The 22,470-nt window shown below is 41.6% G+C and overlaps 1 protein-coding gene across 21 annotated transcripts in view; it reads right to left on the bottom strand.

Moving 5' to 3' along the window:
• The window catches only part of CFI (complement factor I), a 60,331-nt gene that overhangs the window by 5,938 nt on the left and 31,923 nt on the right, over nucleotides 1-22,470 (bottom strand). For 8 of the 21 annotated variants that reach the window (XM_089302943.1, XM_089302946.1, XM_089302945.1 and 5 more), the window contains 9 exons: nucleotides 22,049-22,230; nucleotides 20,324-20,437; nucleotides 20,075-20,185; nucleotides 16,153-16,176; nucleotides 15,972-15,992; nucleotides 9,624-9,659; nucleotides 6,778-6,881; nucleotides 6,503-6,606; nucleotides 2,486-2,763 (listed from right to left, as the gene is read on the bottom strand). In XM_089302943.1, coding sequence (XP_089159069.1) covers nucleotides 2,486-2,763; nucleotides 6,503-6,606; nucleotides 6,778-6,881; nucleotides 9,624-9,659; nucleotides 15,972-15,992; nucleotides 16,153-16,176; nucleotides 20,075-20,185; nucleotides 20,324-20,437; nucleotides 22,049-22,230 — 974 coding nt within the window. Of the gene's footprint in view, nucleotides 1-2,485; nucleotides 2,764-6,502; nucleotides 6,607-6,777; nucleotides 6,882-9,623; nucleotides 11,422-15,971; nucleotides 15,993-16,152; nucleotides 16,177-20,074; nucleotides 20,186-20,323; nucleotides 20,438-22,048; nucleotides 22,231-22,470 lie in introns of those variants that run through there. The other 13 variants (XM_089302948.1, XM_089302949.1, XM_089302947.1 and 10 more) reach the window with 4 other exon arrangements.

The following is a 22,470-nucleotide window of genomic DNA, read 5'->3' as shown; positions in this document are numbered from 1 at the left end:
CTCAGGTACTACTAGGCCTGGATCTCACTATAGCCCTTGTGGTTCCCCAACTTTCATGTACATCTGGGTAATTAACCCTCTTATAAATATACCTTCATAATTATCCTATTGAGACCTGATTGATACAGGGAGATACAACAAAAATGGCCAAATGTTGACAACTGTGGAAAGCAGCTAATGAATATGTAAGGATTTATTGTATTTTCCTTTCTACTTTTGTGTATATGCGTATCTGTAAATGTACATAATGTGTTATTGGAAAAAAAGCAGTAAATATAAGGATATGATGCCTTCTAGATGAATTCCTAATGAAATTAAGTATTTTATAAGTCTTGGGTATTCATACATATCATAAATTCAGATTTGTTTATACATATATTTTGTACCTTTTAATATAACTATAACAAGTGTGTTGCCATATAATTCTGCAAACCACTGTGATGAAGTTACTTAGAGTTTCTGTTAACAAAGAGTTAAGTGATCAGAGGGAAGCTAAATTTCAAAGCTAAATTTTCAAGATGAAGGGAAAAGTGTTGGTTAGTTAATTCTAATCAAATCTTTATTTCAGGCCGGCGCCGTGGCTCAATAGGCTAATCCTCCACCTTGCGGCACCGGCACACCAGGTTCTAGTCCCACTCGGGGCGCCAGATTCTGTCCTGGTTGCCCCTCTTCCAGGCCAGCTCTCTGCTGTGGCCAGGGAGAGCAGTGGAGGATGGCCCAAGTCCTTGGGCCCTGCACATCATGGGAGACCAGGATAAGCACCTGGCTCCTGCCTTCGGATCAGCGCGGTGCACCGGCTGCAGCGCGCCGGCCGCGGTGGCCATTGGAGGGTGAACCAACGGCAAAAGGAGGACCTTTCTCTCTCTCTCTCTCACTGTCCACTCTGCCTGTCAAAAAAAAAAAATCTTTATTTCAGAAGTTCTTTCTAATAATTCATCTCTGTTTACAACTCTTCTTCTTTCTTCTTCTTCTTCTTCTTTTTTTTTTTTTTAAACAACTCTTATTCAAAGGAACTGTTCACCACGAGTCTTCCTAGAAGCTCAAAGACGGGTGGGCATTTGGTTAAGATGCCACTTGGGATACCCTTATCCAATATTGGAATGCCTGGGTTCAAATCCTAGCTTCCACTTCTGATCTAGTTTCCTGCTAATTTGCATCCTGGGATGCAGCAGGTGATGGTTTAAGTACTTGGGTTTCTTTCACCCATATGGGAGACCTGTACTGACTTCAAGATCCTGGCTTTGGCTAGACCCAGCCCTGGCTAAGGCAGGCATCTGGGGAGAGAACCAACAGATGGAATATCTTTCTGTCTCTCTGCTTTCTAAGAAAAAAACTTTTTAAAAATAAATTTAAAAAAGAAATTCAAAGAATAAAGTCCTTTTGTTTTCTTTCTCTTTCTGGAGAGGTGGAAGACAAACTAGGGGACAGAGGAGGGAGGAGGGTTTTTGTGATCAGAGATTCAACATATACTAAGGCTATCTTTTTGCATATCTTTTAAATCTTCCATTCACAACTCTCCAACAAATTCATAAAGTCCATGCTGTAAGTCTGTCTCCCTGTCTATATATTTTTTTTCCTGAAGAATGGTTATGACTTGAGTTTGCATCAGGATCACAGAGAAACTTTATATGTCCTTTGAAATGTTGGCATTTCATATCAGAGTGCTGGTTCAAGTCTTGGCTGCTCTGCTTTCAATCCAGTTCCTTGCTAATCCAAGAAGGCAGCAGAAGATAGCCCAAGTGTTGAGTCCACATGCAAGACCAGGACAAAATTCTTGGCTCCCCCTGGTTCCCGGCTTTGGCCTGGCTCAACTCCTGCCTTTGTTGCTGTTTGGGAGGTGAACTAGTAGATGGATGATCTCTTTCTCTGTCTCCTAACCCCTGCCCCTGTAATTCTGCCTTTCAAATAAATAAATAAATCTTTAAATTTTATTTATTTGAAAGGCAGAGTTACAGAGAGACAGAGAGATCATTCATCCACTGTTTCACACCCCAAATGGCCACAATGGCTAAGATTGGGCCAGGCTAAAGCCAGAAGCCAGGAGCTTCACCCAGGTCTCCTATGTCGGTGGCGGGGGCCTAAATGCTCGGGCCATCTTCAGCTGCATTCCCAGGCGTATCAGCAAGAAGCTAGAAGTGGAGAAGTTGGGACTCAAACCAGCACTCATGTGGGATGTTGGCATCAAAGGCAGCAGTTTAAACTACAGTAACACAATGCTGGCCCTTTAAAATAAAGCTTTAAAAAAAAGAGCAAACTAACTTGAGGCTGGTCATAGCACAGCAAGTAAATCAAGCCTGGAGCCGTCTTGAGCATGAAGTTCTGGGCAACTGCACGGTGGCCCCTGAAGCTGGCTATGGTCAATACTCACTTTTCAGGGTTGGATGTTATGTTTCTCTTAAATAATCTCAAGATTATCTCTCATGCATTTCTATTCCCATTCATTTCCAAACCCTAGATTTTAATTAACAAATTATAAAACATATACCTTTATCTCGACCCCAGCCAGAAATGATGCATCTCTCATTAGGCTGAAATAGATATGGAGACCAGGGGAGGCAGGCAGGTACGGAATTAGGGAGATCACACTGTTTTTGGTTTGGACGTTTTTTCATTTCAATCAAAGCTATGTCATTTTGGTAGGTGGCTCCATTGTAGTTTTCATGGATAATAATTTTATTCACTAATTCAACTATTAGCTCAGAGTTCGGTATTATCCAATTTAGCAATCCTGTCCATATTTGGTACTGGTGAGCTTTATGGGCGCTATAACAGAAAGGAAAAGGAAAATAAAATATATTGAGAAAAATGTACAAATATGGAATTCCAATATTCTCCCTTTTCAAGGACCATTTTAATTTTCCCATTTATTTTTTAATCCTTGCTGTTTTGTAACACTGAGATTGCATTTATTTAAAGCAGAACTAAGTCAGTGGTAAATGAGGAAAAGAATAATCCATCGAACTGCTCAATATTAGTAACACAAAGAATTGAGCAGCAACTGGAGTACCCAGAAGAAGCATGATTTTGCTGCCTCTCGAGTGAGTGTTCATCATTGCAGTGGGTAGAGAATCAACAGCTGAACCAATTAAGAGGCCACTGGCATAATCCACATGAAAAGTGAAAGCAGGGCAATGTGGATGGAGAGAAGTTTTGAGAATGAAACAAGTATGCCATCTGGGGGCCAGCGTTGTGGCGCAGCAGGTTAAGCCACCGCCTGTAGACTCGGCACTCTGTACAGGTGTACATACAGCCAGTTTGAGTCCTGGCTGCTCCACTTTCTTTCTTTCCTTATTTCCTTCAGGTCTTCCACACAGGTGCAAGGGCCCAAGTGCTTGGGCCATCTTCTACTGCTTTCCCAGGCCATAGCAGAGAGCTGGAGTGGAAGAGGAGCAGCTGGGACTAGAATTGGTGCCCATATGGGATGCCTGCGCCACAGGTGGAAGATTAACCTTCTGTGCCACAGCGCCGGCCCCATAGTCCACTTTCAATCCAGCTCCCTGCTAATGTGCCTGGAAAAGGACGGGTCAAGTGCTTGGGCTCCTGCACCCTTGTAGGAGACCAATAAGAAGCTCCTGGCTCCTGGCTTCAGCTTTACCCAGGCTTGACTATTGTAGCCATTTGGAGAGTGAACCAGCAGATAGAAGACTTTTCTCTTTTTCTCTCTCTGTCTTTGTAACTCTGCTTTTCAAATATATAAAATCTTTTTTCTTTTTTATTTATTTATTTATTTTGACAGGCAGAGTGGACAGTGAGAGAGAGAGACAGAGAGAAAGGTCCTCCTTTGCCATTGGTTCACCCTCCAATGGCCGCCGCGGCCGGCGCGCCGCGCTGATCTGATGTCAGGAGCCAGGTACTTATCCTGGTCTCCCGTGGGGTGCAGGGCCCAAGGATTTGGGCCATCCTCCACTGCTCTCCCTGGCCACAGCAGAGAGCTGGCCTGGAAGAGGGGCAGCCGGGACAGAATCTGGTGCCCCAACCGGGACTAGAACCCAGTGTGCCGGCGCCGCAAGGCGGATGATTAGCCTAGTGAGCCGTGGCGCTGGCCAATCTTTTTTCTTTTAAAGTCATCTTAAGTTGCTGAAATACTGGCTGGGCTAGGGGATAGCTGAGGGAGTGAAATACTGTGATTCTTACATTTCTGCCTTGTGTAACTAGACAAATGGTGTTATCATTTACTGAGATAAGATACACTGCAACAGAACCATATTTAAGGGAAAAATAATATCATGAACTTTAGTCTTGAGACATTTTGAATTTGATGTAATATAAAAAAGTACTACTTGAAAAGGAGAGGGAGAGAGAGACATCTCCCATCTGCTGATCCACTCCCTAAATGTCCCTAACATTAGGCTCAGGCCAAAGCAGGGAGCTGGGAACACAATCCAGGTCTCCCAAGCGGGTGGCAGGTGGCCAACTACTTGAGCTATCACTGCTGCCTTCTAGTGTCTGTATTAGCAGAAAGCTGCAGTCAAGAGCTGGACCTGGGAATTGAAGTTAGGTACTTTGATATTGGATACAGTTTCACCTCTAGGCTAAAAGCCTGCTCCCAGATATAATTTTGATATAGCCAAGAAGCATTGATAGGAAGTTGACCACAGGGTCAGTAGTTGAAGAAAAGGCCCAGGACAGTATTTATGCTACAGATAACTTTAGGAAAAAGAAGTAAGAAGAGATGAAGTTAGGCTAAATATTGAGGAACCCCAGTGTTTCAGTTGAATAGTAATGCTGAAACACGGAAGGAGGAAAACGCATAAAGGGCGAAGAGGTATGGTCAGAGAAAGAAACAGAAAACTTTGAGAATGTTGTGTCACAGGAGCCACGAGAAAAGGATCATTAAGAAGGCAGAAGCTGGGACAATGTTTTGTCTTCCAGCAAAGAACCTCAAGTTCCAAATCCGAGTTCCTGGGTTCAATAGCCTGTTGTACTCCTGAGTTAAGTTGTACTCCTGAATTAAGCTCCCTGCTAATGTAGACCCTGGGAGGCAGCAATGATGACCCAAGTATTTGAGTTCCTGCTACTCACAGGGGACACCTGGACTGAGTTCCTGGCTCCCAGCTTCAGTTCCAATTGGGGCTGTGGTAAGCATCTGGAAAGCGAACCAGTGGGTGGGAGCTCTCTCTCTCTGGCTCTCAAGCAAATAAATTTAAAAAATTAAAAAAGGAAATACATTAGATTTGGCTCATTTCTCTAATATATGAGGATTTTTATAGGTGTACTTCAACATACTTAATCATTAGACATAGTTGTTATCCCTCCCAATGTTGGACCACTGTATATATGACAGGTCTTTATCTAAGCTACTGTCAAAAATGCGTAACTTAATTTTATCTACTATTACAGATTGCCTGTGCAGCTTTAGCCAAGTCATCTGACTTCTCAATCCCAGTCTGCTAGTCCACAAAAAGGGAAGAACAGCATTTCCTTTTTAGGACTGTTGAGAATACTAAACAAGATAGCATATGTCAAAGTATCTAGTCTGCAAGAAGTGCTTAATAAATGACATTCCGTTCATTCTAAAGATCATTAAACTAATAATCTTGAGCTCTGCCCTTCTATAAATTGAGTTTGATTTATTAACCAATACCTTCTGGGTACTGTAATTCAGCCATTGTTGTAGACTGAATTGTGTCTGCCGTATATGTTAAAACCCTAAGCCCCAGAGTGACCAAATTTGGAGACAGGACTTTTAACAGGGTAATCAAGGTTAAATGAGGTCATAAAAGTGGGACCTTAAACCAGTAGAACTGTTGTCCTTCAAAAGAGAGAGAGAGCGAGACAGAGACACCATGGAAGTATGTGTGCAAAGGAAAGGCTGTTAAGTGGACACAGGGAGAAGGTGGCCACCTTCAAGTCAAAGAGAGAGAGACCTCAGGAGAAACCATCCCAGCTGGCACCTTGATCTTGCCCTTCCAGCTTCCAAAACTTTGCGAATGGAGATGTCCGTAATTTAGTCCCCCAGGCTGTAGTATTTTATTATGGCAGCCTAACCAAACTAATACAGCCACTTATAACTTGCCTTATTGGACTTGCATCAAACTTGTATTTACCATTCACAGGTAATTACGAAAAATGTTTAAAAGATGTCTAACTAACATCTCTGTTGAGAACAGGACCAGAGAAAATGCATGGTTTAGTATTTTCCTTTGTAAACTCTCAGTCACACACTCTTCCAAACATTTTGATCCTAGCTCTATGAAATGTAAGTAGTAACTACTCACTTTCCTACCATGCAAATGAGCCAAGTGAAGTAATTTTGTACCTATGGTTTTGATTTGCCCTTGCCAGTAGAATCAGCAATTCAGTCTGTGCAGAATACTCTAGGTTCCGGGGGGCTGGCCTCAGGAGTCTCAGCCATGAACATCAGCAGGTATGTAGCAGTTCACAGAATGGAACTGTCAATGACTTCTCAGACACACCCATTCATTTAATATCTACCACAATTTCTATTATCCATTTTCACTGTTTCAGGAAATCCAAAATGTACTGAAGATATTTTTTTTACCTGACACAATGTGCAGCAGTCAGAACCCAACAGCCACCAATGTAAATTCCCCCACAGTTGATTCTATTGTCATGCTTAATTGCCACTTGCCATGGAAATTGCCCCTGTAAAAGACATTCCTGTGGTCATTTCCTTTCTACCAGGTGACACCAGCAGGCAGTCCCAAGGATGTCCATTGTAAGATACCCATCTCTTGGAATCACTTCATCCCCCCTAGTATTCCCCAATTTAGGCTACTTCCAGGAAGCAGCTCTGTGACTTTCATGCAGGCTTACCACTTGAGCTGGCTTTCCTCCCACGATTCGTTTCCTTCGAGTTTGCAAGTTTTTTCTAACTCCACAGGAGAGTTTAGGTAATAATGATTTTATCCGTCTTCTTTCTTTAAGAAAGGAAGAAATTGTATCAGTACTATTTTGGATCCACTACTTTGTGGGAAGACATCTCTTGATTTTATATGCCACAAAAAGAGCAGAGTCACAGCTAATACCAACCAGTCTGGATTCATTAGTAAATTAATTTGGATGCTAAATTATTGACCTTGCTTAAAAATTCTGAATTAATATTAACATTGGCTTGATTCACTGAGGTAATGCTGTAATGTGGACTAGTGGAAGAAAGAGGCTGGCCAAGAGCTAAATATTCACCAGCTTCTGGCAGATGCCAGATGCCAGGCATCAGTGCAGTGACAGCTCAGGACGGGTGGGTCACATTCTAAAACTATCAGAATAAGCTAATGACACAGAAAACTGTATCTTCTTACTCTTTTAGTTTTTCCCTTACAGAGGCTGTTTATATGGAACTCTAATAAAAATTAATATTAACACTAGTAATATCAATGAGAGTATTTTGTGTTTGTCAGTTCCTATACTGAGGACTCTGTTATCATTCATCTCATTTAACCCTGATTTGTAATATGCCAGGGACCCTCTTGGTCAAGCAGATCAGTGCGATAGGTTTTTACTTATTTGTTTGTAGTCATTTGACATGTGGTAACATTTCCTTCCTTTATGTGCACAGAGAATTTGTCACTGAGAAAACATGGTAGATCAAGACTTAAGACATGAATCTGCTTGGCCAGTGTCATGGCTCACTAGGCTAATCCTCTGCCTGTGGCGCCAGCACCCCAGGTTCTAGTCCTGGTTGGAGCACCGGATTCTGTCCCGGTTGCTCCTCTTCCAGTCCAGCTCTCTGCTGTGGCACGGGAAGGCAGTGGAGGAAGGCCCAAGTGCTTGGGCCCTGCACCCATATGGAAGACCAGAAGGAAGCACCTGGCTCCTGGCTTCGGATCAGCCATAGAGGCCTTTTGGGGGGTGAACCAACAGAAGGAAAACCTTTCTGTCTCTCTCTCTCACTGTCTAACTCTGCCTGTCAAAACAAAAAACAAAAAACAAAAAAAACAAAAGTGTACATGGCCAGCACAGGGCTGCCAGAGGAGGAAAAGCAGGGGAACCCAAGCAGGGGAACCCCAAGGGTGGGGACTATGTGCCCCCTGCAGGTCAAGGGCGGCGGTGGCGGGGCGGGGGGTGTCGCTGTGTCCTGGCCCCAGCCACTCCAATGCCATTCTATGTGCTCTCCAAAAAAAAAAAAAAAAAAAAAGACGTGAATCTGCAAGACACTTCAAGAAAAAGGAAAAAGAAAAGTACAAGAAGCTCTTTTTATTCTCTATTTTATTGTGTTATAAAAATTTCTATAAATTCTGCCTCTTATCCCTACATGAGAAAGGAAAATCAATATCACTGTTACTCATTTTGGACATACCAAAAGGAGGTAAGCTTCTAGGGAGAGAAATTATGAGTGAATGTGGATAGAATTGTTTTCTTTTGTTCATTTGTTTGTTCCTATTCATTCTAAGGGTTAGAAGAAGAGTGAGATGTCTTAAACTTCTGCTGGGACCATTGAGGAAAGTCTATGGAGGACTATGAAACCAGCTTAGGCATCTTGAGTAGGAAATGAAGGGCCTGTGCTAAAAAAAAAAACCCTTTTGTTTGTTATCTGAAGTTTCAAAATCTAAATCTTTCACTTATTGTCTGGTTTTTTAAAAATGTTCATTAATTTTGTGGCCGGCAATTAGAAGGGAGGCTTACACGAATGAAATTCAGCTTAAACTTTCCATATAACAACGGGGAGCTATTTTATTCCTAATTTGTATTTGAGGTTAACTTACTCACCTAAGGCTACACAGTTAATAAATAACTGAATCAGGGTTTAATACAAATCTGTCTGACCCAGATGCTCTAATTGGTGACTATCTTCTCAGGAACTTAGTAATTTAATTTAATGTGGTTCTTATTGTCAACTGGCCAGGAAATAACTCTGCAAAGCCCTCGGTGATTTAAAAACACTGTAAAAAGAAGTTTAATTTAATTGACACCTATTATTTTTCTATTTCAGAATGTATGTCATGAATAATGACTGAAATCTGGCTGAGATCTTTTTGACAAAACTGGCCTCCCAAAGTTTTTATCAAATAAAAACTATGTCAGACTATACTTCAAAACTAGTCATATGAATTAACCCAGTTTTAAAACTAATGCTTAAGAATCATTTATGCTTTTCTTCAAAGTTATTTTCATACAGGGCAGGAAGAAAAATGCTATATATTTTCTTTTCTTTTCTTTTTTTTGACAGGCAGAGTGGACAGTGAGAGAGAGAGACAAAGAGAAAGGTTTTCCATTGCCTTGGTTCACCCTCCAATGGCCGCCGCAGCCGGCGCACCGCGCCTATCCAAAGGCAGGAGCCAGGTGTTTTATCCTGGTCTCCCATGGGGTGCAGGGCCCAAGTACTTGGGCCATCCTCCACTGCACTCTCTGGCCACAGCAGAGAGCTGGCCTGGAAGAGGGGCAACCGGGACAGAATCTGGTGGCCCCACTGGGACTAGAACCCGGTGTGCTGGCGCCGCAAGGCGGAGGATTAGCCTAGTGAGCTGCGAGGCCGGCCGCTATATATTTTCAATTTAAATTGATAACAAGGTTAATTGCTGCTTCAATCAATTATATATACATAAATGCATAGACACAAATGACATTAAATGCAAGCTTACAATAAGAAAAAAAAAGCCAAACCAAAAAAATGCAAGCTTAAATCAGCGAATCAGCAGTAAAAAAATATAACATTAACTTACCTGCATCCATATCAACAGCCAAAATTTTTGTTGTTTCTATTGTAAAACAAAAGTTTCAAGATTAAAGGTGGGTTTACAGTGAAAATTCAATCATTAAAAATCATTAAAACTTTTGTAAAAATTTTCTGTTTTAACTTGGGCTGGGGCTGGCACTGTGGTATAGCGGGTAAGGCTGCTGCCTATAGTGCTGGCATCTCATATGGGCGCTGGTTCTAGTCCCGGCTGCTCCACTTCCGATCCAGCTCTCTGCTATGGCCTAGGAAAGCAGTAGAAGATGGCCCAAGTCCTTGGGCCACTGCACCCACGTGAGAGACCTGGAGTTATCTCCTAGCTCCTGGCTTTGAATCAGCACAGCTCCAGCCGTTGTGGCCATTTGGGGAGTGACCCAGCGAGTGGAAGACCTCTCTCTCTCTCTCTCTCTGCCTCTACCTCTCTGTAACTCTTTCAAATAAATAAATAAATCTTAAAAAACAAAACGAAACAAAAACAAGCCCTGAGCTCCCCAAAGCATGATATTTTACTTCTGTTCAATAGCTAGGAAATTGTAAAGGCTCAAGATGAGTTACACAGATATTCTTGCTAGCACGATCTGCTGATATGAGTGAGTGGTGTGACTTGAAAGTGTCACAAGTTCATTTCTTTTTTCTTTTTTGTATTTAGAGTAGGCAGAATGTATGGGACAGAGATAGAAAGCATCTCTTTCTTTCTTTTTTTTTTTTTTTTTGACAGGCAGAGTGGACAGTGAGAGAGAGAGACAGAGAGAAAGGTCTTCCTTTGCTGTTGGTTCACCCTCCAATGGCCGCCACGGCTGGTGCGCTGCGGCCGGCACACCGCACTGATCCGATGGCAGGAGCCAGGTACTTATCCTGGTCTCTCATGGGGTGCAGGGCCCAAGCACTTGGGCCATACTCCACTGCACTCCCGGGCCACAGCAGAGAGCTGGCCTGGAAGAGGGCAACTGGGACAGAATCCGGCGCCCCGACCGGGACTAGAACCCGGTGTGCCGGCGCCGCAAGGTGGAGGATTAGCCTAGTGAGCCGCGGCGCCGGCAGAAAGCATCTCTTTCAATCCTCTATATTCATAAGGCCTTTTCATAAGGTAAGGAACAGTCATGACACTGATGAACAAAGTTCTGAGTTAACATTAAAAAGGCACCTCTTACTGGTACACAGATCCTGCATTGGTTTTAGGATTACATTAGCATTTAGCTAATGCTATTTAGCATTAGGCATTTGAGACGCAGAAGTCAAAAGGAAAAAAGACTCTCTTTTCTTCCTCTGACTTTTGCTTGAAGTTATATAGGATGTTTGATTCCATCTTCCCTTGCCACCCCAAAGAATTTTTTTTTTTTAAGATTTATTTATTTATTTGGAAGGCAGAGTTACAGAGAGGCAGAGGCAGAGAGAGAGGTTTTCCATCCGCTGGTTCACTCCCCAAATGGTCACAACAGCTGGAGCTGAGTTGTCCATCCGAAGCCAGGAGCTTCTTTACTTCAGGTGTCCTACATTGGTGCAGGGGTCCAAGGACTTGGGCCATCTTCCACTGCTTTCCCAGGCCATAGCAGAGAGCTGGATCAGAAGTGGAATAGCCAGGACTCAAACCGGCACCCATATTGGATGCTAGCACTGCAGGCATTGGCTTTACCCGCTATGCCACAGTGCCAGCTCTCCCCCGCCACCCCCACCCCAAAGCATTTCAAAGTACAGAATGGTAATTTCTCTGGCTTGGAGATCAGAAGATGGATTTCTGTTCACAAGTGCTCTGCCATGAATACTGATGTAGCTGGCATTGGCAAAGCCTAGAAAGTAAAAGTTAAAAAAAAAAAAAAAGAAAGTAAAAGTTATGGGGCTGGCATTGTAGTATAGTCAGTTAAGCCTCTGCCTGCAGCACCAACATCCCACATGGGTGCCAGTTCGAGTTCTGGATGCTCCTTTTCCAATTCAGCTCCCTGAATCCTGGCTTCAGATTGGCCCAGTTCCGGCCATTGTGGCCATTTGAGGAGTGAACCTGCAGATGGAAGACCTTTCTCTCTGTAACTCTGCCTCTCAAATAAATAAATAAACCTTAAAAAAAAAAAAGTCAAAGTTGCTTCGTGGTGGAAGTCCTATGTCTTGTCTCTGGGTTTCCCAAGTTCTCTTTGGGACAGGCATATGTGTATCTGTCATGCCATGCAGCCAAGTTGTTTTCTGCAGCAGAAAAGCTCTGCTCAGAAGCATTCACAAAAGCACTCTCATGAATTAGAGAAGACTCGAATATACACGTTAATGTTCAACAAAAGAAGAGGAAACTCCAGTGTAGCTTAAATGTGCTGAATATTAGAAGATTAGCAGAAGACTTCAAAAACACAAACCATATTGCAGCACTATTCAGAATAGCCAAGAAATGGAAGCTTTCTATATACATCATGGAAACTATTTAGCCATAAAAATGATTAAATCTTATTATTTGCAGCAACATACATTTAACTAAGGTCATTTAGTTAGGCCAGGCACAGAAGGACAAGTACTACTTGATCTCAGACATATGTAGAATCTAAAAATTGATCTCATAGAAGTTGAAAGCAGGATGGTGGTTACCAGAGACTGGGGAGAGTAAGAGGAAAGGAGGAGGATGGAGGAATTTTGATTAATGGGTGTTATGTGATAATTAGATAGCAGAAAAGATTTCTGGTATTCTTTTGCACAGTAAGGTGATTAGATAATGATAATATCCTATGAATATATAAATATATATATTTATACTTAAAGCTAGAAGAAAATATTTTGAAGGTTTTCATTATAAAGAAATGCTGATACAACCCTAAAATTCAATTTTAAGGTAAAGAAAAAAAGATTGCAAGAAATAAGAATATTTGGAGGGCTACTCTGGGGGGAAAAAAGAAATGATAGATATTTGAGATGGATATGTTTATCATGACTTAACACTACACAGGTATACATACATCAAAACATCACATGGTACCCTATAAATATGTACAGTTTTCATGTTTCAGTTAAAAATCCGTAAGTAAATAAGCATAAAGAATTGATAACTTTGATATTAAGGATTTCTATTCAACAAATCTCACCACCACAGATGGAGTTAACAGATTTGTGACAGAAGAAAGTATTTGCCACATCTAAACTGACAATGTATTGATATCTGGAATATTAAAAAAAAAAAAACCTGTAAATCAATAAGGATGTTTTCAAAGAGAGAATGATGAAGTCAAACAAAGGATGGGGATTAGTGAAAGGAAAGAGGGAAGGAAAGGAAGAAGAAAATAAAAAAATAATTGATTATTACAAAAATTCAAGTTAATAGACAATGCTATCTTTTGACAGTATGAGATTAGCAAAATCAAATAACTAGATAACACTTGATTTTGGTGGGGATGAGAGAAACCCTTGGGTGTTTCTGGTGGAAGTGAGAACTGGTATATAAAGGCTCTGCCAAACACATCCAGGCACTGGTAACTAAATTCAAAAGATGCACCCCAAGACTCAATAATCCTTTGCCCAGCCAGATGTCTCAAAAAATACCCTCCCAAATATCCTGGAAGAGACAATATTCATCATAGCATGAGTGTGGACTAAGGATCCATTAATGAGAAAGTAGAGAGTAATTGTGAAAGATGGACACAGTGGAGTGTTTTTTTTTTTTTTTTTTTTAAGATTTATTTATTTGAAAGAGTTACAGAGAAAGGTAGAGACAGAGAGAGGTCTTCCATCTGCTGGTTCACTCCCCAGATGGCCGCAATGGCTGGAGCTGCGCTGATCTGAAGCCAGGAGCCAGGAGCTTTTTCCAAGTCTCCCAGTTGGGTGCAGACGGAAGAGGAGCAGCCATGACATGAACCGGTGCCCAAATGGGATGCTGGCGCTTCAGGCCAGGGCTTTAACCTGCTGTGCCACAGCACTGGCCCCCAGTGGGGTGTTTTATGTGTCAGTTAGAAGCAACAGATAGATGAATACATAGCCAAATGGATAGATCTTTAAAACACAATCTTGGGGCCAGTGGTGTAGTATACCAGGTTAAGCCACCTGCAACACTGGCATCACATAAGGGCACTGGTTGGAGTCCAGGGTGCTCCACTTCCAATCAAGCTCTGCTAATGTGCTTGGGAAAGCAATGGAGGATGGCCCAAGTGCTTGGGCCCCTGCACCTAAGTGGGAGACATGGAAGAAGCTCTTGACTCCTGGTTTCAGACCAGCCCAGCTCTTACTGTTGTGGCCATTTGGGGAGTGAACCAACAGATGGAAGACCTCTCTGTCTCTCGCTCTCTCCCTCTCTTTCTGTAACTCTGCCTTCCAAATAAATTTAAAAAAAAAAACTTAAAAAACAAAAACAAAAACACAAGCTTAATGAAAAGGAAAAAAAAGGACATCTAGCACATAATGCTACATGAATTAACAATGTATGCTCTCAAAACAACAATACATACTTCGGAGAAGAATGCATATAAACAAATAAAGACCTATAAAATGACATTACAACAATTGCTGATGTGGGAGGGGAACAGGGGTAAGATATGGGGATAAAGGGAAAGAAGTAAGTAAAACAAGACAGGGACCTTGCCTGGATCAATGATGCCCATTTACAATGGATTGAGGAATGTCATTAACTGACCCCATTGCCCCTGAGGTACAAAACTAAGTAGGGAGAAGGAAGGAAAAGGATAGAGGGAAGGGGGAAAAGAATAAAGACGGCAAACAAAACACAGAAAGGAAAACATCAGCAATTTCAGAGGGCAAGATGCAGTGAGGGGGAGTACAATAAAATAATTGAAATCAAGCCGGCGCCGCGGCTCACTAGGCTAATCTTCCGCCTTGCAGCGCCAACACACCAGGTTCTAGTCCTGGTCGGGGCGCCGGATTCTGTCCCGGTTGCCCCTCTTCCAGGCCAGCTCTCTGCTGTGGCCAGGGAGTGCAGCGGAGTATGGCCCAAGTGCTTGGGCCCTGCACCCCATGGGAGACCAGGATAAGTACCTGGCTCCTGCCATCGGATCAGCGCGGTGCACCGGCCGCAGTGCACCGGCCGCGGCGGCCATTGGAGGGTGAACCAGTGGCAAAAGGAAGACCTTTCTCTGTGTGTCTCTCTCTCTCACTGTCCATTCTGCCTGTCAAAAAAAAATTAATAATAATAATAATTGAAATCAGGATTTTACACAGAAAGGGAGGTCTTGAACTAGTTGGTTGCCCAGAAATCCTAAGAAATCCTAAGGGGAACCCTGAACTTCCAGTGGTAAATGGGCTGCAGGTTTATTTATATGAATATTTAAGGAAAAGGTGACCCCCAAGAGTTGGAGATTTTGGGGAGATCTGGCTTATATAATAGGAAAATAACTATCATGAAAACATGTTATCATTTTTTTGCTGGCAATTTCTTCAGGATCTGCCTTGGTTTTAAGGAAAAGTTAAAAGAGAAGAAATGTATTAGGCAAAGGAGAAGCAGGAAGGGAAAAGCCCCTTTGGGTGTTTTTTTGGTTCTCAGGCTGTGGATCGGAAAGGAGTGTGAGAACTGAAAGAGGTCTGTGTGTCTGATTAGTAAAGCTGGGCTCTTGCTAACACAGTCATATCATGCTCAGTTAATAGCTACATTAGTCATATAACAAGACAACAGGATTTTAGTTTGTTTCAGTTTTTTTCAATGTCCTGAGATTCTAGTGGCGTAGTGGGTGAGACTGCCGCCTGCAGTGTTGGCACCCCATATGGGCACTGTTTCAAGTCCTGGCTGCTCTACTTTCTTTCTTTTTTCTTTTTCTTTTTTTTTTTTTTTTTGACAGGCAGAGTTAGAGAGAGAGAGAAAGAGAGAGAGAGAGAGAGAGAGAGAGAGAGAAAGGTCTTCCTTCTGTTGGTTCACCCCCCAAATGGCTGCTATGGCCAATGTGCTGCACCAATCCGAAGCCAGGAGCCAGGTGCCTCCTCCTGGTCTCCTATGCGGGTGCAGGGCCCAAACACCTGGGCCATCTTCCACTGCCTTCCTGGGCCACAGCAGAGAGCTGGACTGGAAGAGGGGCAACCGGGACAGAATCCAGGGCCCCAACCAGGACTAGAACCCGGGGTGCCGGTGCCGCAGGCGGAGGATTAGTCAAGTGAGCTGCGGCGCTGGCCTGCTCTGCTTTCAATCCAGCTCTCTGCTATGGCCTGGGAAAGTAGCAGAAGATGGCCCAAGTCCTTGGGCCCCTGCACCTGTGTGGGAGATCCAGAATAAGCTCCTGGCTCCTGGCTTCAGATTGGCGCAGCTTTGGCTGTTGCGGACAGCTAGGGAGTAAACCAGCAGATGGAGCACCCCCTTTCTGCCTCTCTTTCTCTTTCTGTGTTAACTCTTTCAAATAAATGAATAAATCTTAAAAAAAAAAAAAATTCCTACCTTGAGCCACAGGTAAAAAGTCTGAAAAAAAAAAACAAAGACAAAAAAAAATTACCACTGCAAAGGATCATTTTTAATTGGGAACAAATATCATATCAATATTTTCTCTATATATCTCATCAAAATGAGGTATTTTATTTTTATCTGTAATATAAATTTTGTTTTACAAAAATAGATTTACCTTGAACTGCACGATGGTCAGCTTCTAAAAAGAAAACAAAAAAACTCATTACAAACAAGAACATTTCATTGAATAAAATATACACAAATAATTGCTACTTCAGAAACAACCTAGGGGCTGGTGCTGTGGCAAAGTCCAGCCCTGGCCATTGCAGCCATTTGGGGAGTGAACCATTGAATGGAAGGCCTCTTTCTCCTCTCTGCAACTCTGACTTTCAAGTAAATAAATAATCTTAAAAAAAAAAAAGGCACAGCCTAGCAAATTAATAGCTACAAAAAGATAAAAGGAAAGCAAATAGTATGCTGTCATATTTTAATTTTTAATATTCCATAATATGCCTTTCATCTTGCATTTAAATATATATCAACTTCAGCATAACAAGGAAATTATTTAAAATTGAATTTTAAAAATAGATTAGTATTTTAGGTATATTTGAACATATACTCAACAATAAACTTACTCTGCAGTTATACATAATTTATAACTTTTTTTAAAGATTTATTTATTTGAAAGTCAGAGTTACACAGAGGAGAGGCAGAGAGAGAGGTCCTCCATCCAATGGTTCACTCCCCAGTTGGCCACAACAGCCAGAGCTGAGCTGATCCAAAGCCAGGAGCCAGGAGCTTCCTCTGGGTCTCCCACGTGGGTGCAGGGGCCCAAGGACTTGGGCCATCGATCAAAAGTGAAGCAGTCAGGTCTCGAACTGGCACCCATATGGGATGCCGGCGCTTCAGGCCAGTGTGTTAACCCGCTGCACCACAATGCTGGCCCCTTATAACTATTTTTTAACATACTAATAAAAGGAGACTTTATAAAATACAAATGCAATGAAGATCTAAACCAAACCTCCCTTGACTTAGCAACTCTGATCTGGCCATTTAAAATGGAGGTTAATAAATAAATTAGTATTTTTATTTTACATCTTTTTTTCCATTTGCCTTTTCTTAGAAAAAAAAATAGAATTATTAGTGAAATACAAAGGCAGAACTCATCCTAATAAACGAAAGTAACAATGGTAGTTGACTAAATCTATCTTTGCTACAGATTCAAGGAATCTATACAAACACAAGCTTTGAATTTTTTCTGATACACCAGAAATTATATTCCTTAATTTTAAATTTCAGAATTTCTTTTTTAAAGACAGTGACAGAGAGAGGGTGGGAGGAAAAGAGAGAGAGAGAATCTTCCACCTGCTAGTTTTCTCCCCAAATGCCAGCAACAGTCACAGCCGGATCAAGCTGAAGACAGGAGCTAGTAGCGCCATCGGGGTTTCCAATATGGGAGGCAGGGACCCAACTACTTGAGCCATCACTAATGCTTCCCACGGTATATATTAGCAGGAATCTGGAAGCAGAAGCAGAGCTGGTACTCAAATCCAGAGATATCATATATAGGATGTATCCCAAGAAATATCTTAAATGCTGTGCCAAATGTCTGGCCCTAAACTTTTTAGAGTTTTAAATGCAAGGGAATAGAAGAGGAAACTGAGGAGGAAGAGGGGATATATATATATATATATATATATATATATATATATATATATATATATATAAAATTACATTGAAGAAGTGAGATCAAACTGTAGAGCTTCACTAGACAAGTCATATTTTACTATCCTCCTCCCCGAAAAATTTTCCTTTCTTCCTCTTTACTAAGGATTGAATCAAATGTAATGAAAACTAAAGTTCTTTAACTCAACTGCTTGTACATCCTTCTCAAGAAAAAATACTATTTGAAATCCTAAAGTGCATTCTTCAACCTAAGAATGGTATCAATGGAAGATTAGATAAATTTTCAATAAGTCTAACACTGGGAACACCAAGTAATGGCAAAACAAAATTAAATAAATTCATTAATCCACACATATCTTCAGTATTTACTTATACTTTATGTATAAGGTGCTTCTCCCAGGACATTTGGAACATAAAAATTATTAGGTAGTTTCTATTTTCAAGGTGTTTACTGTTGAGAAAAAAAGGTGAGTTAAATACCAAAAAAAACAAAAACAAAAACAAAAAAACAACAACAAAAAAAAACCCTGTAATAAACCACTAAAAGTAATGGTGTGCTGTCACTGACTGGTACAAGTTCACAAGAGCCATCACTTCCCAGCTCATTTTTCATGCCATCAACTCAGCAATATCCCCATGGTGGGGATATTTCGGCCACAATAATTGGCAAAAGCTATAAATCAGGGCTTTCCTCTCTCTCTCCATACCTCCTTGTTAAACATTTACCAGCAAATCACTTGACAAGTTCCACAAATGAGCTGGCCTACTTCTCCTACAGCCTTCCTCAATCTTGGTGCTAGCAACTCTATCCTGTCCATTCTCAGGCCAAAACCCTTATGATCATCCTTGAATATTCATTTGTTCTCACACCCTCATTTGACCTATTGGAAAATCTGTTGCTCCACCATCAACACATATCCAGAATCTGACTGCTTCTCTTAATTTCCATTCCTACCAAACTTGTCCCAGTCACTATCATCTCTTCCCTGGGTTATTACAGTAACTTCACAACTGGTGTCCCTGCTTTCCTCTTAGCCCTTCCATAGCCTATTTCCCACTGAGTGGGGAAAGGCATCTTGATGTGAAATGTTAGTGACAGGGGCCAGTGTGGCACAGCTTGCAACAATAGCATCTCATATCAAGGCGTCACTTCCAGTTTCAGCGCTCCACTTTCACTCCAGTCTCCTGTTAATGAGTCCCAGAAAGCAGTGGAAGATGGCTCAAGTACTCGAGTCCCTGCCACTGATGTAAGAGACCTGGATGGAGTTCCTGGCTCCTGCTTCAATCTGACCTAGAACTAGCTGTTGAGGCCATTTGGGGAATGAACAAGTTGATGGAAGATCTCTTCCTAACTTTGTCTTTCAAACAAATAATCTTAAAATACACACACACACACACACACACACACAAAAGAAAAAGAAATGTAAGTGATCGGCTCAGTTGTTTGACTTAAAGGTTACGACAGCTCTTCGGGACGTCCAGATCCTATACTGGATAGTACCTGGGTTCAAGCCTCTATTTCCCTGTACACATTAACTTTGAAAAAGGACATATTTTACATAGTTGGGGAAATCTGAACATGCCTTTGATTAAATGATGTTAGGCAATTACTATTTTTAGGTTTACTAAGGAGAGGATGGTTTTATATATATGCAATTATAACATTTTATCATTATCAAAAACACATTGGAGAAGTGACATATTATCTGTTATTTGAAATTTGTTTTAAAGTACTCCAACAAACAAGCTAGAAGAGAAATGAATAAAATTAGCAAAATAACAATAAGTACTGCAGCTAGGAGGTGGGTACAAAGGGGCTTGTTCTTTCTTTCTTTATTTATTTATTTTTATTTTTTTATTTTTTGACAGGCAGAGTGGACAGTGAGAGAGAGAGAGAGACAGAGAGAAAGGTCTTCCTTTTGCCGTTGGCTCACTCTCCAATGGCCGCTGCGGCCAGCGCACCGTGCTGATCCTATGGCAGGAGCCAGGAACTTATCCTGGTCTCCCATGGGGTGCAGGGCCCAAGGACTTGGGCCATCCTCCACTGCACTCCCAGGCCAAAGCAGAGAGCTGGCCTGGAAAAGGGCAACCGGGACAGAATCCGGTGCCCCGACCGGGACTAGAACCCGGTGTGCCGGCGCCGCAAGGTGGAGGATTAGCCTAGTGAGCCGCGGCACCAGCCTGGGGCTTATTCTAATAGTTTTATCTTTCTTTATCTATATGAGAACTCTTTTTTATAAAAAATTCTGAAATAACAAGTATCAAGAGATGAACATTCTAGAGTTCTTCAAAGGCCCACATAGTAATATTATTCCTGCCACATTTATGTTCACTTACAATTTACTTGAAGAAAAGTGTTAGAATGCCTGTATTCCATAATGAGGAAAAGTCACTATGAAACTTTGAATTACCTTCACAGCCAACTTCATCTTCTCCTGTAATGCAGTCCAACTCATCATTGCATATATGTTGGCGTGGAATACAAACACCCGATTTGCAAAGGAAACTTTCCCCTTGGCACCCTGTGCAAACATAAGGAGAGGTTTCATCCATTTCTTAAAACTGAATGAGGTGGAATTTTAAATTCAATGGTAATGGTGCTTCTACTTTTCTAGTCAGAAGATTGATTTGGAGGACTTAATGGATAGGTTTATGTCTACCTTTACAGCACAGCTCATCACTTTGGTCTCCACAATCATTGACACCATCACAGGCCTTTTTCCAAGGAATGTTTTTCCCATTCACACATTGAAAGGACTCGTTTTTTGGAGAACCTGCAAAGCAAGGATTATGTTTTTTTTTTTAATATTTATTTATTTATTTGAAAGTCGGCGTTACACAGAGAGAGGAGAGGCAGAGAGAGAGAGAGAGAGGTCTTCCATCCAATGGTTCACTCCCCAATTGGTCGCAACGGCCAGAGCTATGCCATCCAAAGCCAGAAGCGAAAAGCTTCTTTGGGTCTCCCACGTGGGTGCAGGGGTCCAAGGACTTAGGCCATCTTCTACTGGTTTCCCAGGCCATAGCAGAGAGCTGGATCAGAAGTGGAGTAGCTGGGACTTGAACCAACGTCCATATGGGATGCTGGCAATGCAGGCAGCAGCTTTACCTGCTACACCACAGTGCTGGCCCAGGATTATCTTTGTAAAATCTGCTTATGGAATAGTGGCATGATATGCTTATTACATTTTTAGGAAAAATAGAATCATTAAGATAAAATCAGGCCTCAAAAAATGATGTGAAATGTTTTAGTACTATCAACATAGTACATATGACTAATTTTAAAAATGCAAAAAGATACCTTATGGAAGTCATTTCAATTATCTCTGAAACTTAGTATTTACTGTGGCAGCACAGACGTGCTTACACGGGAGAGGAGGGGTTCAGAACTCAGCAACACTTGCCTACATTGGCAAACACTGGTTCTCACCCATCTCTCATAGGCTACTGCACTGTTTCCCACCCCTACTCCCAAGACCTGCATGGGCATGGATAGCACCTACCTTTTTTTTAAAAAAAACATTCATTTATTTATTTGAAAGGCAGAGTTACAGAGAGAGGGAGAGCCAGAGACAATGTGAGAGAGTGAAAGCGAGAATGAGAGTGAGAGAGAGAGAATCTTTCATCTGCTGGTTCACTCCCCAAATGGCTGCCAACAGCCAACACTTGACCAGGTTGAAACTAGGAGCTCAGGACTCCATCTGGATCTCCCACATGGGTGGCAAGGACCCAAGCACTTGGGCCATCTTTTGTTGCTTTCCCAGGCACATTATCAGGGACCTGGATCTGCAGTGGAACAACCAGGATTCCAAACAGCACTCATATCAGAAGTTAGTGCAATGGGTAGTGGCTTAAACCCACTATACTACAATGCCAGCTCTGCCATTTACATTTTGATGGCACTTCTTTTCAGCACTGAAAAGTAAGGGTATAGCTTTGGTGTTTAATAACACACATATAGTTAAAATATTCCGGTGTCCATGCCTGGACACTGAGGTCCCAATATGGTCATTTAGTTACTGCAAAGGGATGTACAGGGGCTAGGACTTTCAAAGGAGATGCTGAGCTTTCCTTTCATACTTAATTAACTTTTGCATGTTACAGTAACTTTAATCCAGGTATCAAGAAAGCAAAGTGGACCCAGGCAACTTTGCTTTCCATACAGGAACCTAGATAGAACATTTGAATGGCAAAAAGTTACAACAGGCAAAAAGCATCAACTTAGGCTCTAAAATTCAAAACATGATGGAGTCCATATCATTGACCCTATGACTGTCCATATGTCCATATGACCCTATGACTGGATTTCAGTCACTTGTTTATTATAGGACTGGTATAAAATAAACAACTTTGAAGGAAGGAAAATATCAGGCAAGTACTCCACCAACCTGCATTCTGTGTGAAACACACCACACCAGCTAAATTCTGGTAACCCTTATTTCTTCTCTTAGTAAAAGTACATTCAGCCAAACTGGTCTCTAATCCTTGACAACGCACATTCAGACATTCAGTGGAATTTATATGGAGATTTTCAGGAAAGTGGAATCTTCCTTGAACATCAACAGCACCTCTGCAGATAGAACAAATGAAGCATTTTGGAAGATTAATTAGTATTTACATTTATAATTTTATTGTAGGAGGTCAGGGACTAGAGTAATTTTCTCTAATCTTCTACATATGAGGTGCAAATTGGACAAGATATTTAAATTCTCTGAGCTTCAACATATTCACCTATAAAAAGTAACTGTTAACTACTTGACTGGGTTTGTTAAGATTAACTAACATAATCAATTTAAACTAACCAGCCAGG

Source organism: Oryctolagus cuniculus, chromosome 8 (assembly GCF_051225735.1).
Source record: "Oryctolagus cuniculus isolate XC-2025 breed Fujian yellow rabbit chromosome 8, ASM5122573v1, whole genome shotgun sequence".
NCBI lineage: Eukaryota > Metazoa > Chordata > Mammalia > Lagomorpha > Leporidae > Oryctolagus > Oryctolagus cuniculus.
The sequence above is the reverse complement of the archived record's forward strand: the minus strand, read 5'-3'. Positions and strand labels throughout refer to the sequence as shown.